The 14,150-nt window shown below is 36.2% G+C and overlaps 1 protein-coding gene across 5 annotated transcripts in view; it reads left to right on the forward strand.

Moving 5' to 3' along the window:
• Positions 1–14,150, forward strand: part of NUP205 (nucleoporin 205) — an 81,510-nt gene that overhangs the window by 26,238 nt on the left and 41,122 nt on the right. For 4 of the 5 annotated variants that reach the window (XR_012334085.1, XR_002179650.3, XM_019951177.3 and 1 more), the window contains exons 13-22: positions 382–564; positions 1,682–1,732; positions 2,254–2,463; positions 5,200–5,299; positions 5,745–5,882; positions 7,246–7,435; positions 8,420–8,540; positions 10,305–10,386; positions 10,661–10,825; positions 11,156–11,280. Coding sequence is in view for 3 of the 5 variants with exons in the window: in XM_019951177.3 (XP_019806736.1) it covers positions 382–564; positions 1,682–1,732; positions 2,254–2,463; positions 5,200–5,299; positions 5,745–5,882; positions 7,246–7,435; positions 8,420–8,540; positions 10,305–10,386; positions 10,661–10,825; positions 11,156–11,280 (1,365 nt within the window). In the remaining 2 variants the exon portion in view is untranslated. The remainder of the gene's footprint in view (positions 1–381; positions 565–1,681; positions 1,733–2,253; positions 2,464–5,199; positions 5,300–5,744; positions 5,883–7,245; positions 7,436–8,419; positions 8,541–10,304; positions 10,387–10,660; positions 10,826–11,155; positions 11,281–14,150) is intronic. The other variant, XM_073809965.1, reaches the window with a different exon arrangement.

Raw genomic sequence — 14,150 nt, forward strand, 5'->3', positions numbered from 1 at the left:
CCATTTTTTTCTCAGTAAAGGACAAGGTATTTTATTCATTCATATCTAACATTGTTCCAGAAAAGATGTTAAATGCCTATGTAAGATTTATGTGACCCTGGAAGACTTTCTTTGTTTGCATGTATTATTTTCCATTCTTAGAGCTGTCAAAGTAATTCTACAAAGGCTATCTTTTCTCCATTTTTTACACTGACTGAGCTAGTGATCTGATTTGATCTACTGGTAGAGCTCAAGCATTTGCCGTAGGCTTATCTTTGTTTTAGTATGTATTAAGCCTATGAATACTCAGTGTAAGTGTTAGCAATTTAGATGATTACTGGTCATTTTTCTTAGCTTTTGAAAATGGAAAGTCTCTCTTGTTCTTTTCAATTCAATACTCAGAGTGAAAATGCTCGTTTGGCACTCTGTGAACATCCTCAGTGGACCCCCGTGGTGGTGATTCTGGGACTCCTGCAGTGCAGTATCCCTCCTGTATTAAAGGCCGAACTACTGAAGACACTTGCAGCGTTTGGAAAATCTCCTGAAATTGCTGCTTCTCTCTGGCAGTCGTTGGAATATACTCAGGTAGTATTATGAGCTCTCTTATTTACATTATTACAGTTTGAAAGTGAGATTTGATAATATTGTACAAGCAAGTGCATCCAATTGAAACGTATAGTATACCACGAACTTCACAGATAGAAAGTTATGATTTTGGTACTAAGCATAGCGTCAGAAACTAACAGGCTTGGGTTTTTCTCTTGGATCAGCTGACAGCTTCACTGGGTTACTGGAGACTGGTTCTTCTCTTTGTTTTTTCAGTGTTTGTAAGATTAATAAATTCCTCAACTCTGTCTTTGACACTAGGCTGATAGAAGCCTTCCGAAGTCATCTGTACTCATTAAATGTGGGAGATGCCTATTTGTTTTGCTGCTTCCTTCTGTGCCCTTTCTGTCTTACAGCAGACGAGTGAAGTGTCTCTATCAACTCTTATTTCTTCAGTTATAAGCCCTGTTAGAATTTTTATGTCAAGATAGAGTTATTCTATATGTGGTAAAGTAAAAAAAGGAAAATAAGAATGTGTCCTATAGAGATTTTTCTAGTAAAATGGTTAGGAGGAATATATGTTTGTCTTAGAAATAATACCACATAAGGGAGCCTATGATTCTGACACATTGGTAAAACTACTGTTTTGAAGCAGTATTCTAGTTGTTTTGTGACATACGTGTCCTGAAGATGTTAATGATACTTTATAAAAACAAAAATTAAGGGAGTTGGTGTGTGCTGGAGGCTTGGCCACTTTTAGTTTAGTGTTGATACTTCATTTTTTCATTCATGAGTGTGTCAGTACTTATTGTCCTGAGTGCTTCTTTATACCTAAGATGAAGTGTGTTTGGGTGAGGTTTCCTCTCATAAATCCTTTTAAGGTTCATTCCTGGAATATCTGAGAGGAAAGTTGCTGAAAACACATCTTGTGTGCACTTAGAAATTACCAGTTTTCTGAAGCCCAGGTAATTGGAAGTTCTCCCTGAACCTGGACACAATTGCTAATGAAAGTTCATCAGAGACTTCTCGGTTGTCATTTCTGAACGACATTGTAAGATGTAGAATGTGGTGGGTGTTGTATATGACTATTATTGCAAAGCTGCTTCTTTTCATTGATAAATGAGTGCTCCTGACATCTAATTCTTATTATTTTAAGGTACTGCAAACCGTAAGAGTTCCAAGCCAGAGGCAAGCTATTGGTATTGAGGTAAAGCTTTCCTTTTAGTTTAAATGCTATATTCATACATTCACATGATAAAAAGACTAAGAAAAAATATTCTTACCCTATTAGGGTTCTGTAATTTTCAACTTTAATGTATTTTCATTTGAGGGTTTTTTGTGTTGAAATGGAGATGAAACTTTTTATGAAAGAAATAAAAATACTTTTGGTTTCAGAGTTGGAAAGGCATGTTAGATGGCAGCCATCCAAACTGAAAGTTTGGTTTGAACTCAGTTTAATTAGGCTACTTGGGTCAACCCTAAAGTGAGAATTTACTTGTTCTAGTTTCTTTTCTTCTCTGTACGCTCCCTTCCTCTTTTTTAAAGAAACATTTAAGGTTTCCATTTTTAACTTTTGTGTCTTTATCTCTAAATAAAAAAGGATAATATCTGTGTGGGTCTTTGGGTGTGATATTATACCGATATTAATGAGTTAATGTCTGAAAAATGCTTTGCACTTTATAGCTGATGGTTTTATGTTACCAAATTTCCTTTATTTTTCTTTGGAAGGTGGAACTAAATGAGATAGAATCCCGATGTGAAGAATACCCATTAACTCGTGCGTTTTGCCAGCTAATTAGTACCCTGGTGGAGAGCTCCTTTCCTTCTAATTTGGGCGCTGGACTGCGGCCTCCCGGCTTTGACCCTTATTTGCAGTTCCTTAGAGATTCTGTGTTTCTCCGATTCCGTACAAGAGCTTACCGGAGAGCAGCTGAAAAGGTTATGTTCAGAGAAAAACTTTTGTCTCCTTACTCATTTATTGCTGCTTTTTCTTTTATTAGAGGTACAAGATGCTATAAGCTCATTTTAGCTTTTGAAAATTAGTAAAATTCATAGTCTTATACTGACATATCCATGGTCTGATTGGTTTATATGCATTAAAAAATAAATTAAGGCATTAAAACCAAAGCAGTGACTTTTTAGTGATCAGTAATTTAATTAATATGAAGTCATAGTCATTTAGATCCTTAATTGAACAAATTTTGACCAAAATTGAACCAAAAGTGTTACACCTTTGGCAGTTGGAAACACACTATTCTTTATTGGGATGATTTTGGTTAGGGATTGAAATAAGTTTAAACTTGCGCACTAATTTCTAATGATTAGTAGCACTTCTGGGTCGTGGAGTCTGGTTTAGTGGAAAGGCATATTGTGATTCATTAGGTATGTTTGCCGTGGATAGCGGCTGAGGGAGCACTGACATTTATGTACATATTTGCTCTGGTTGCAGTACACTCACAACTGAGCTAAATGTATATATCAGCTTATGTAATTCTAATATTACTGTGAGGCAGGTACTATTAATATTCCCATTTTACAGATGGAGGCTTAGCAAAGTTAAGGAACTTGGTTAAGGTTCAGGACCAGGATTTGAACCTAGGACTCTGATTCCAGATCCAAGCTCATAACCACTAAGCTATGTAAGAAACCCTTCCAGGTTCTGATGTAATTCACTTTAGTCTATAATACTGTTTATTGGTTCACAGACTACCCTTGGATATATCTTGTAGGGACATTTCTGCTTTATTTTTATAGTTTGCTGTTTTCGAACCTGTTGGGTTTATTTGTTGTATTATTGACTATAAAATAATATAGTTCATGCTAATTTTGGAAATTAGGAAAATATAGAAAAATATATGAAGAAATTATATCACCCATAATCCTGTTGCCGAGGGAAGGTTAACTATTATTCTTTTTCTTATGCATATCTACTTAAACTGAGATAATGAGCTGCATTAGCTTGTATCCCTTTTTGGCCACAAACATAGTATTATGAGGATTTTTTTCATGCTCTTAAAGATTCTTTGAAAACAGTCTTTTTAATGACTGCATAATCATTACTTGTATCTAGCATAGTTTATTTTTCATTGCCGTATCATTGGACATAGTTTGTTTCTAATATTTAGTCCCAAATAACAAGTTTATTTTTTGTCAGTTGCCTTAGAAGTTTTGCTTCTCATGTGGTAGAAATAAACACTGAGAGGGGCATACATTTTATTGAAGCCCTAGAATTACCTTATTAACATATGTTTCCTTATTGGATGAAAACTATAACAGCAGCCATGCCTCATTAATAGAAGTCATTTCCGATGGATAATGGATGCTGATAATTGCAATCTCTTCAACAAAATGTTGTGATACTTTTTGGCATTTCTTTTAAATATCTTATTTGCCTTTTCTTACAAAGGTCATTATGACCTAAGGGTTTAGAGCTTTAGTCAGCAACTTTGTTTCCGTGTTTATTATTTTTCACCCATGCATTTCTATATTTCTAGCACTGCTGCTCTTCCCAGCTACCATTTATTTCCCCACATATTACCCTAAGAAATTTTCCCTCAATTTTGTGAATTTATTTCACTAGGAAGTCTTCTTAAGGTTTAACTTACATCTTTGTATTTTAGAACACTAGCTTCTCAAAAACAGTGCTTTGGATTGAGATAAATAACTATAAACAGAGTGTTAGAGGCAGTGTGTATATTTATTAATCCTAAAATCCATTATTATGTGGTGATAAGTATTTTTCATTTAAACAAATTATTTTGAAAAATTTGGAAAATAGAGAAAAGTAAATAATTTTTTAAAAATAATTTAAAAATGATTATCCCAATTCTCAAAATCAGCCGTGATAAAACAATGTGCAGTGGAAATAATGACTAAAGTAATATTTAAAAAACCACCATGTACAGTTACCAAACTCAGCCTCATTAAAATTCTATGCAGTGGATTTTTTAAACAGTTTAATTTTATTGTCTGTACAGTTATATATATTTTCCCTTTGGCATAAATATTTTTCCTTGTTGTTACTTAGCTTTTAAAAACATTTTAAACAAAGAGGTGATAATGAGGTCATTTGGGGGAAGCCTACCAGTGATTCTTAACTTTTTTTTTTTTTTTTTTTTGATTCTTAACTTTGGCTAGAGCCATGAACACTGGTCTGGGAATTAGAAGTGCAGGGCTGGACCTCCAGCACGTTTGCTTCCAAGCTTTATGGTCTTGGGGATATCATTCACTGCTCTGAGCTTCACTTGCTTCACCTGCAAAATAAGTGTTGATTAAATGAGATGATTTCTCCGATCCTGTCCAGCTGAGATTCTTAGAGAAACTGAAATATTTGACACTTTGGAGAGGTGTTCAAATCTGGTGTTGCTTAATTATAAATTGACTATGGCTAGGTACTGAGTGCTTTAGATTTATTAACAAAGCCCAAATATCTGCTATAGAAATGTTTCTTTTAGACTAATGCTTTTACAAATGTTTTACCTTGAAAAATTAACCAATCCATTGTTCTTTAGCAAAACAAAGCAAAATGAACCGGGATTTCTATATTGCTTAGCATAAATAAAGTAGAAAGGGGACTTCACTCATTTTCTAGAGAAAAGTAGGAGGAATGAAAAACTTAGCAAGGTTATCACCTTGAACTGTTACTGTTATTGAAATATTTATGTTTTTCTATAGTGGGAAGTCGCTGAGGTTGTTTTGGCGGTGTTTTATAAATTGCTCGGAGATTATGAACCTCAACTTGAAGATTTTGTAGACCAGTTTGTGGAACTACAAGGTAATTTAATTCTGTCACTTTCAAACAAGGTGTCAGCTATTTATAAACCTATTTATAATTTATAAATTATTATACATAAGCTATAAATTGTTTCTGGTTATAAGTTAACTTATAATTTTATGTTTTTTGGTGCATTGTTTAAGTCATTTTGATTGTTCTGAGCAAGATAAAATAAAGTAAAACTTCACTGAATGGAGGAGTAAGAACATTGCCTTACAGATTCTTTAGTGAGTTAACATATAACATGTGAACTAACTGCTTTGTGCAGATCAGCTCTTTTGGAAATTACCTCTGTATATAGTTGGTGTCACTGTCTCTAAATTGAAACTTGCCTTCATCTGTTTAGATACCATTTAATTTACAAATCTCACATATTTCATAGAAATCAAGGGTGTGACAAAAATACTAATTCACCATCTTTTGCACTATGTTATGTTCTATTTAGGAGAAGAAATTATAGCCTATAAGCCACCAGGATTTAGTCTGATGTATCATCTTCTGAATGAGTCACCAATGTTGGAGCTTGCTCTTAGTTTACTGGAGGAAGGCGTTAAGCAGCTTGATACCTATGCTCCTTTCCCTGGTATGTGCCTGAATGTCTTCATATATTGAAAACAGTTTTGCTGGTTTTGTCTTTTGTAAACTGAAGGTTTGAAGTAGATGACCTCTGAACTTCCTTTCCACTGTAAGATTTTCTCTCTGTATCTACAGTGTTGTTTTAGTGAGTCATACAATGAAAGTATATTAAAAGTGAAAGCAGACTAAAGTACAGAGACTCTCATTATAACTGTCTTATTGCAGGATCTTTGGTAGGTAATCATAATTATCTCTTATCACTTTAACATCTTTAACATGTCTAACTTTAAATTTTTTAATTTAATTAATTAAATTTTAATCTTTGTTTTGTTTTCTTCACAGTATTTGTAAAAGCCCTTGCTATTGGGTGTGGTACATAGTGTTCAATAAATTTCATTTACTATTACTAGTAGTTATTATCATTTACTGAGCGCTTACTATGCATTTGGCAATTATTTTTTTTTTTGCCGGACGCGGGCCTCTCACTGTTGTGGCCTCTCCCGTTGCGGAGCACAGGCTCCAGACGTGCAGGCTCAGCGGCCATGGCTCACGGGCCCAGCTGCTCCGCGGCATGTGGGATCTTCCCGGACCTCGGCACGAACCCGCGTCCCCTGCATCAGCAGGCGGGCTCTCAACCACTGCGCCACCAGGGAAGCCCTGCATTTGGCAATTTTAAAAGCACGTTACATGTATTAATACATTTAACCTGTACAAAAGCCCTATGTGGTAGATGATATTATTTCCATGTAATGAATAAGGAAATTGATGCATAAAGAGGTTTTACATCTTTCTTCAGGGTCAGGGCTGTGATTTGAACTTAGGCAGTTTGGCTCCAGAGCACATGTATTTTCAATTTGAATGGTGGGATTATAGGTGACTCTTGTTTATATTTTCTGCTTCTTTATTTTCCAGATTTTCCACAATGGTTATGTATTATTTTAAATCAGTTTCTTGGCCTCAACACCATTGGCACCTTTGGTAGAATAATTCTTTAATGTAGAGGCTGTCCTGTTGTCCTCTACCCACTAGATGCCTGCAGCACATCCCTTGTTGTGACAACCTAAAGTGTCTCCAGATATTGCTATATGTCCTCTGGGGCCAAGCTCACTCCCATCCGAGAACCATTGCTCTAAATAATCAGGGAAAGGATACAGGAAAAATTACTGAGAAGCCATTGCATTAAAGTAATCTGAGTCACAAAAGTTACCATGACTTGTCTGGGTGAGGAGTCTTGTAAAGTTACTGCTGAAGGTTTGAAAACTTGAGGTCTTTTTGAATCTGGAACTTGTCCTTTATCTTGTTTTCCTAAGAATTGATTATGAGTTTCTAAGATTCATGTAGAACTTTCTAATTTTGATTTTGCTCTATAGGGAAGAAACACCTGGAGAAAGCAGTGCAACATTGCCTTGCACTTCTCAATCTTACTCTGCAAAAGGAAAACCTCTTTATGGATCTTCTAAGAGAGAGTCAGCTGGCTCTAATAGTCTGTCCTTTAGAACAGCTATTGCAGGGAATCAATCCCAGAACTAAGAAGGCTGATAATGTGGTGAACATTGCCAGGTAAGTTGCATTTGTAGGTAGAGAAATGATGAAATGAATGAGATGGCATTCTAGCTTTGATTTCCAAATCTGGTCAGATCCCTAATGCATCGCTTAAAATTTTTTTTTGTCTCATTTTATTATTATCTTCTTTTGCTTCTCTGATTTTAATTACTCTGAACCTTATAATCTTTCTCTTCTTTTTAACTTACTCTTTTTTTTTAAGTACATTTAAAAAAAATTATTTTATTTATTTGGTTCACTGGGTCTTAGTTGCAGCAGGCATGCTTCTTAGTTGCAGCTCATGGGCTCCTTAGTTGTGGCATGTGAAGTCTTAGTTGCAGCATGCATGTGGGATCTAGTTCCTTGACCAGGGATCGAACCCAGAGCCCCTGCATTGGGAGCACTGAGTCTTAACCACTGCGTCACCAGGGAAGTCCCTTTCTAACTTACTCTATGTCCTAAAAATTTCTAAGTACAAAATGGCATAATCTTAATATTGTTTGTCTCCTCTTGGGAAATTGGATGTTTGGAGGATAGGACTGGGGAGCAAACTTTTCATTGTATAATCTGAACTTCTGGTGGTTTGCTGGCAGTGCTTGGTGTTCCATGACTTGTGGAAGCATCTCCCAATCTCTGCCTTCACCTTTACGTGGCATTCTCCCTGTGTGTGTGTCTGTGTCCACATTTCCCGTTTTTATAAGGTTATCAGTCATTGGATTAGGATTCTCCTTGATGACCTCATCTTAGCTTGGTTAATTATATCTTCAAAGACTCTATTTCCAGATAAGGTCATTCTGGGTTTGACTATCAACATATGAATTTTGGGAAAACATGATTCAACCTGTAACAGGTTACATCTAGTTAGAAGGGAAAACCTTTGTCTAATTTACCCAGAAGTGCTGTATGAGTAGGGGAAGCCCTGATCCTAAATGTTCTGTATCGAGAATAGTAAGAAGCAAAAATTTCATCACATAGTTCCTCAAATGTTCTCTTGTTTTAAAGATACCTATATCATGGCAATACTAATCCAGAATTGGCTTTTGAAAGTGCCAAGATCCTCTGCTGTATCTCTTGCAATTCCAATATTCAGATAAAATTGGTTGGAGATTTCACACATGACCAGGTAACTGATTTTGTTGTTGTTATTTTTTGGTGTTTCCTGAGTACATCTTATTCTTGTATGTGGAAAAATTCTGAGAGTAAATATATCTGTATATGATGGATGAAAGCCTACCCATGTGCTGGGCTGTGATTTGTGTTTGACGATAATACCATTCCCAGTGATACTATATACACTATAGTATGTGATTATACTCTGTATTATGGTATATGACTGTATGGCCTAATGAGACTCTTGCTACTCCAGGCACATTAAAGTGATTATTAGGTTTGTAAGTGCAACTTCTGTTTGTTTTTTGCATCCTTTGTTTCACCCTTCCTCAGTGGTGAGTGAGCCTCTGCTATTCTGATTTCACTGTTGTGAGTTGTCTACTTCCATGGCTTTTTGGTGACCCACATTTGTGTCACTTCATTTGATACACTGGAGAACGTTTTTAGATGTTTTCCTCTTTTAGTCCAATTTATAATAGTTCTCTTTCTATTCACTGAATAGCTATAATTGGGGAATCTGCTGTTTTTCTTTCTCTTTATAGACATTTGGCCTTTTGTATTTTATGCTGGTAATCACTGCTTTTGCTAGTTGAAGAATATTATTGTCTTTCCGTGTTTTGAAACAGGGACTCTTCTGGCATTCTGGGTGGGACAGATCTTCATTTTATGTGTAACTGTCCCTCAAATTGCAGGACTCTTAGCATCCCTGGTTCCCTGCCACTGTCTGTCAGTAGTAATCTCTAGTTGTGATGACTCAGAATGCCCCCACATATTTCTAAGTGCCTTCTGGAGTGGCAGTACTGCCCAAGTTGAGAACCATTATTTATAGTAAAATATAGATGTCTAATCTGGTTTTTGGATGAAGTTCATGAAACCACATAATTAATTAGGGGATGTTGAATGAAGATTTTCAGTTTGCTGGCATTCATTTGAGTATGAATTGTTATTACCAATTTTAGCATCCTGCTAGAGTTCTTGTTTTTTATTTATTTATTTTTTTAAGTGTATCTGTTTATTTTTATTTTTTTTTTGGCTGCATTGGGTCTTAGTTGTGTCGCACGGGCTCTTCGTTTCGGCACGCGGGCTTCTCTCTAGTTGTGGCGTGCAGGTTTTCTCTCTCTAGTTGTGGTGCACGGGCTCCAGAGCGTGTGAGCTGTGTAGTCTGCGGCATGCAGGCTCTCTAGTTGAGGCGCGTGGGCTTAGTTTCCCTGCGGCATGTGGGATCTTAGTTCCCTGACCAGGGAACAAACCCGTGTCCCCTGCATTGGAAGACGGATTTTTCACCACTGAACCACCAGGGAGGTCCCCATAGCATCCTGCTAGAGTTCTTAAAGGAGGTAAAGTAGTATCTAGTCTCTCAGCCCAGAAATATAAAACTGGTGTATGTGTACATTTCTAAAGAGAGAAGGTGAGAATTTTATTTTATATTTTAGTTAAGATCTGATAGCGTTGAGTATATAATGAAGAAGTTATGAAATAGCAATTTAATGTTATTTTTTTAAAAAACTAGTTTGATTCTTTGGGAAAGAAAATTAGTGAAGCAAGTTTTAAAACCAATAAACTTTAAAAGTTTTTGTTTCTTTATTTCTATAGCAAGCTAAATGGCACTCAGTTAAGGAACTCAGTTTTATATTAATTAAAAATGTAACTAAAACCTAAATACTTTCCTTGGAGCAGATTTGCCTTTTTTCTTTATAGAAAAATGTTTATAAATATATATCATATTTATCTAGTTTCTCTAATATTTAGTCACTTTAAAATCTTTATATGACTTCAGAGTGTAAGTCAGAAGCTGATGGCTGGATTTGTGGAGTGTTTGGATAGTGAAGATACAGAAGAATTTGTACGTCTAGAAGAGGGTATGTCTTAGATTAACATGTATATTTTTTATTTTATGTAAATCTTACTGTAAAGAAAACTGTTGGATGTCTAGTGGTGATGTAAGAGAAATTTGAGAATTTGCTAGCATAAAAGTATATAAGGCTTTTGGGAAACCTCTTAAATCTGAACTTAATGTAATGGCTAATCAAGTAAACTAAAACTAAAGAAAACATGGAGGTTTGGAATACAAGTTTTATATTTTTCCATTTGTTATATGTTAACTTTTCATTGTTTTGTGATTTCCACATTAAGGATCAGAACTTGAAAAGAAATTAGCTGGAATCCGTCATGAAACAAGAATCCACATCTTGAATCTTCTCATCACCTCTCTGGAACGCAATCCACCAAATCTTGCTCTCTACCTATTGGGCTTTGAATTGAAGAAACCTGTCAGTACCACAAACCTACAAGACCCAGGTATAGCCATAAGACACATAGGCATTTATTTCTTTTCATATTTATGTTGCTAAATGGTCATTTATTGAATTCCAGGCTCATGGGATAATTCATTGAAAGAAATAAATAATGTATGAAAGGTAATGTGATGGGCCAATCTTTAGGACTTAAATCAAGTGTGGACAAACTAAGCCTTGAAAAGTTAGTATTTAATACATTTTCTGTGTCAATATTTGAAAGGATGTTTATGGTAGGGTATATGTATATGGAATTTAAGTTTTATAACGATATTAAGGTTTTTAATGCAGAAATTTGAAAAGAGAAGCTGAATTTCCTTTTGGTTTTATGCAGGAGTGTTAGGTTGCCCTCGGACCTGCCTTCATGCCATCTTAAACATCTTGGAGAAGGGAACTGAAGGGAGAACAGGCCCGGTGGCAGTGAGAGAATCTCCTCAACTCGCTGAGCTGTGTTACCAGGTATACAGAGGGCTGCACTTTGTAGCACCTAGGAGAAGAAGCTTAATTAGATGCTTGATTCCATCGCAGATATGAAAGAATAACAGTATGACTGAATTGAAATGAGTTTCATTTAGCGGTTTGACCAGTCTTTCATTTATGGATAAAAATCCTGTAGATCTACATGATCCTATATGTTGATCACTTGAAAAATAAGGGAAGTTGGATGCATTTAGACCAGATAATGTGGGAACTTTTCAAGGATGCTGTGTTTCAAGTTGTTTCTTTTTGGTGATGAGAGTAGTAGATTTGAGTCAGAAGACCTCTGGTTCCTATCTCTGCCCCTTAACTAGCTACGTCACCTTGGGCATACCATGAAACTTCTCTGAGTTTTTAAATCTGTGAAATGGGCTGTTGTGAGACTTACATGAGAATGCAAGAATGTAAGTGAAAGTACTTTTTAAGAACCATGTAAATTATGCTGCCCTATAGCTATATGTAAGGTGGTAGACAGTGAAATTAATGTAAGTTTAAACTGTAATGAGAACTGTTGTCTTACTTGTGTTTTATTCTTTTGTTCATTTCTTGTTTTATTCATTTTATAAGTATTTTAAGAACTAGGCTTTATAAGATACGACTAATTTCTCAATTTAAGTGACACCCTGATTCTCATTTTCATGATAAGAAATGCGTCATTAACTTCTAGTAACATGGAGATTTTTCTTTGTTATTTTCCTGTTTTTCTTTTTGTAATTCTTTACTGTTTTCCTCTATCCTCTAGCTATCCAAACAGCCCTTCACCTCTGAGTACTACAGCTAGGTCTTCCTGTGAATCCCTTAATTTGGGAACAAACTTGATGTATATTTTAGCACAGTGTTACAGATTTTGACATATTTAGGTAGAAGCAATTGATAAGGTTAATCATCTGGGCTAAAGGAGTTAGGCAGGTGAAGTAAGTGAATGAAACCAGATTTAAGACAACTAGATGGGGAGGGGAGGGAGAGGAGAATCTGGCAGACTGGAGAGCACATGCCCTGCTACTCAGCCCCTGCTCATTTTTACCCTGTTGGGATGCAGGCCCTGGTTTGCCAGATCCTCTGCTTATCGAAACACTGTACTGGCCAAACAAAACATGTCTAAACCAGCAGTCTGCCAGTTTATTACACGTGCTCTATGACTTTGCTACTCAAAATGTGGACCAGCATCATCAGCATCACCTCTTGGAAGCTTGTTAGCGCAGAATCTCAGGCCCCACTCCAGACCTGCTGAGTCAGAATCTGCATTTTAACAAGAAGCACTGCTCCATTTTTAATGAAAGAGGCTTCCTTTACCTCTAGGTTTATTTATTTGTTTGTTTGTTTGCTTGTTTATTTATTTATTTAGGCTGTGTTGGGTCTTCGTTGCTGTGCGCAGGCTTTCTCTAGTTGCGGCGAGCAGGAGCTACTCTTTCTTGCGGTGCACAGGCTTCTCATTGCGGTGGCTTCTCTTGTTGCGGAGCACAGGCTCTAGGCGCGCGGGCTTCAGTAGCTGTGGCTCGTGGGCTCTAGAGCGCAGGATCAGCAGTTGTGGCGCACAGGCTTAGTTGCTTTGCGGCATGTGGGATCTTCTGGACCAGGGGACGAACCTGTGTCCCCAGCTTTGGCAGGCAGATTCTTAACTGTGGCGCCACCAGGGAAGTTCCAACCTCTAGGTTTATACTTCACTATGCTTCAGGAAAAAATTAAACCTCTAAGAAGAGCTTGTTAGTTTAAAAATAAATTTGATCAAAATAAATAAATTTGATCATATGGAAGGGAAATAATTTGGGCCTTATTGATACTTTCATCATCCAGCAGTATGAGGTCTTCTGGTTGAAGCGTTGACACTGAATCTTGTGCCTTTGCTCTCTTCACTTTAACGATGGAAATTTTTCCTACCCGGTCTTGGGAACTAGGAAATGTATCACACAAACCCTTGCAAAGTGGCTCTTCATGCTTTTGGAACTCACTGTTGTGTCCTTCTCCCTCTAATAGTATTACCTCTCCCATATCTGAGCATATTTGAGCATCTGTTCTTGAATCTTCTTAACTTACCATCTAATATGAATAACTTGGTTTTGTTTTGAGAAGTTCAGTATTTATAGAGTGTCAAAAACAATATCAAAGCTGTTTGAAAGACAAGCATACATCTGCAAGTACTTAAGCTTTACCTTGTGTTCCCTTCTTATCTTTTCCTTGGGTATACATGTTATTTATTTAGGTATGTTCAGTAGACATACAGTTTTGTGTCCCCCCCACCCCCCCGTAAACTTTCTATGCTGCTACAGTATAAATTACATTAGGTTGTTTCTAGTCTTTTTACTTTGCTTTACTCAACATCTTTAGTTACCTTTTGTTATTTTATATTTTTCTTAAGACTGTATTTCTAGACACAAATTGAATTTACAGTCCGTTGTCGTTACTAGTTGTATAGTCACAGCGAACACTGAACTGGTGAATACTGAACCATTGCTCTTTGGGAATACATAGAGTTAGATGCCTGCAAGGGATTCTCTGATCCCAAAGTTTTTATCAACTGATTAATACATAACTTTGGTTTTTAGAAGTTACTTCTGAGTAATTTGCTACTAATAATAGTTAAAATACTAAAACTGTTAATTAACTACATGTATATATATTGGAGTTGGCCAAAAATGTTGTTTGGGTTTTTCATAACATCTTACAGAAAAACCCGAACAAACTTTTTGGCCAACTCAATATTAATACATTTAGGGTGATTTCAAGATTAGTCCCATAATACTGTTGTCAGCATTCTCCAATTGTATTCCAGTATATTTTGAGTTAGTGTGCCAAGAACTGCTTGTAACTCTGAGCTTTTATTTTATTTGTACATGTGTTATCCATTTTGCTTT

The sequence above is a fragment of the Tursiops truncatus genome, chromosome 9 (assembly GCF_011762595.2).
Source record: "Tursiops truncatus isolate mTurTru1 chromosome 9, mTurTru1.mat.Y, whole genome shotgun sequence".
NCBI lineage: Eukaryota > Metazoa > Chordata > Mammalia > Artiodactyla > Delphinidae > Tursiops > Tursiops truncatus.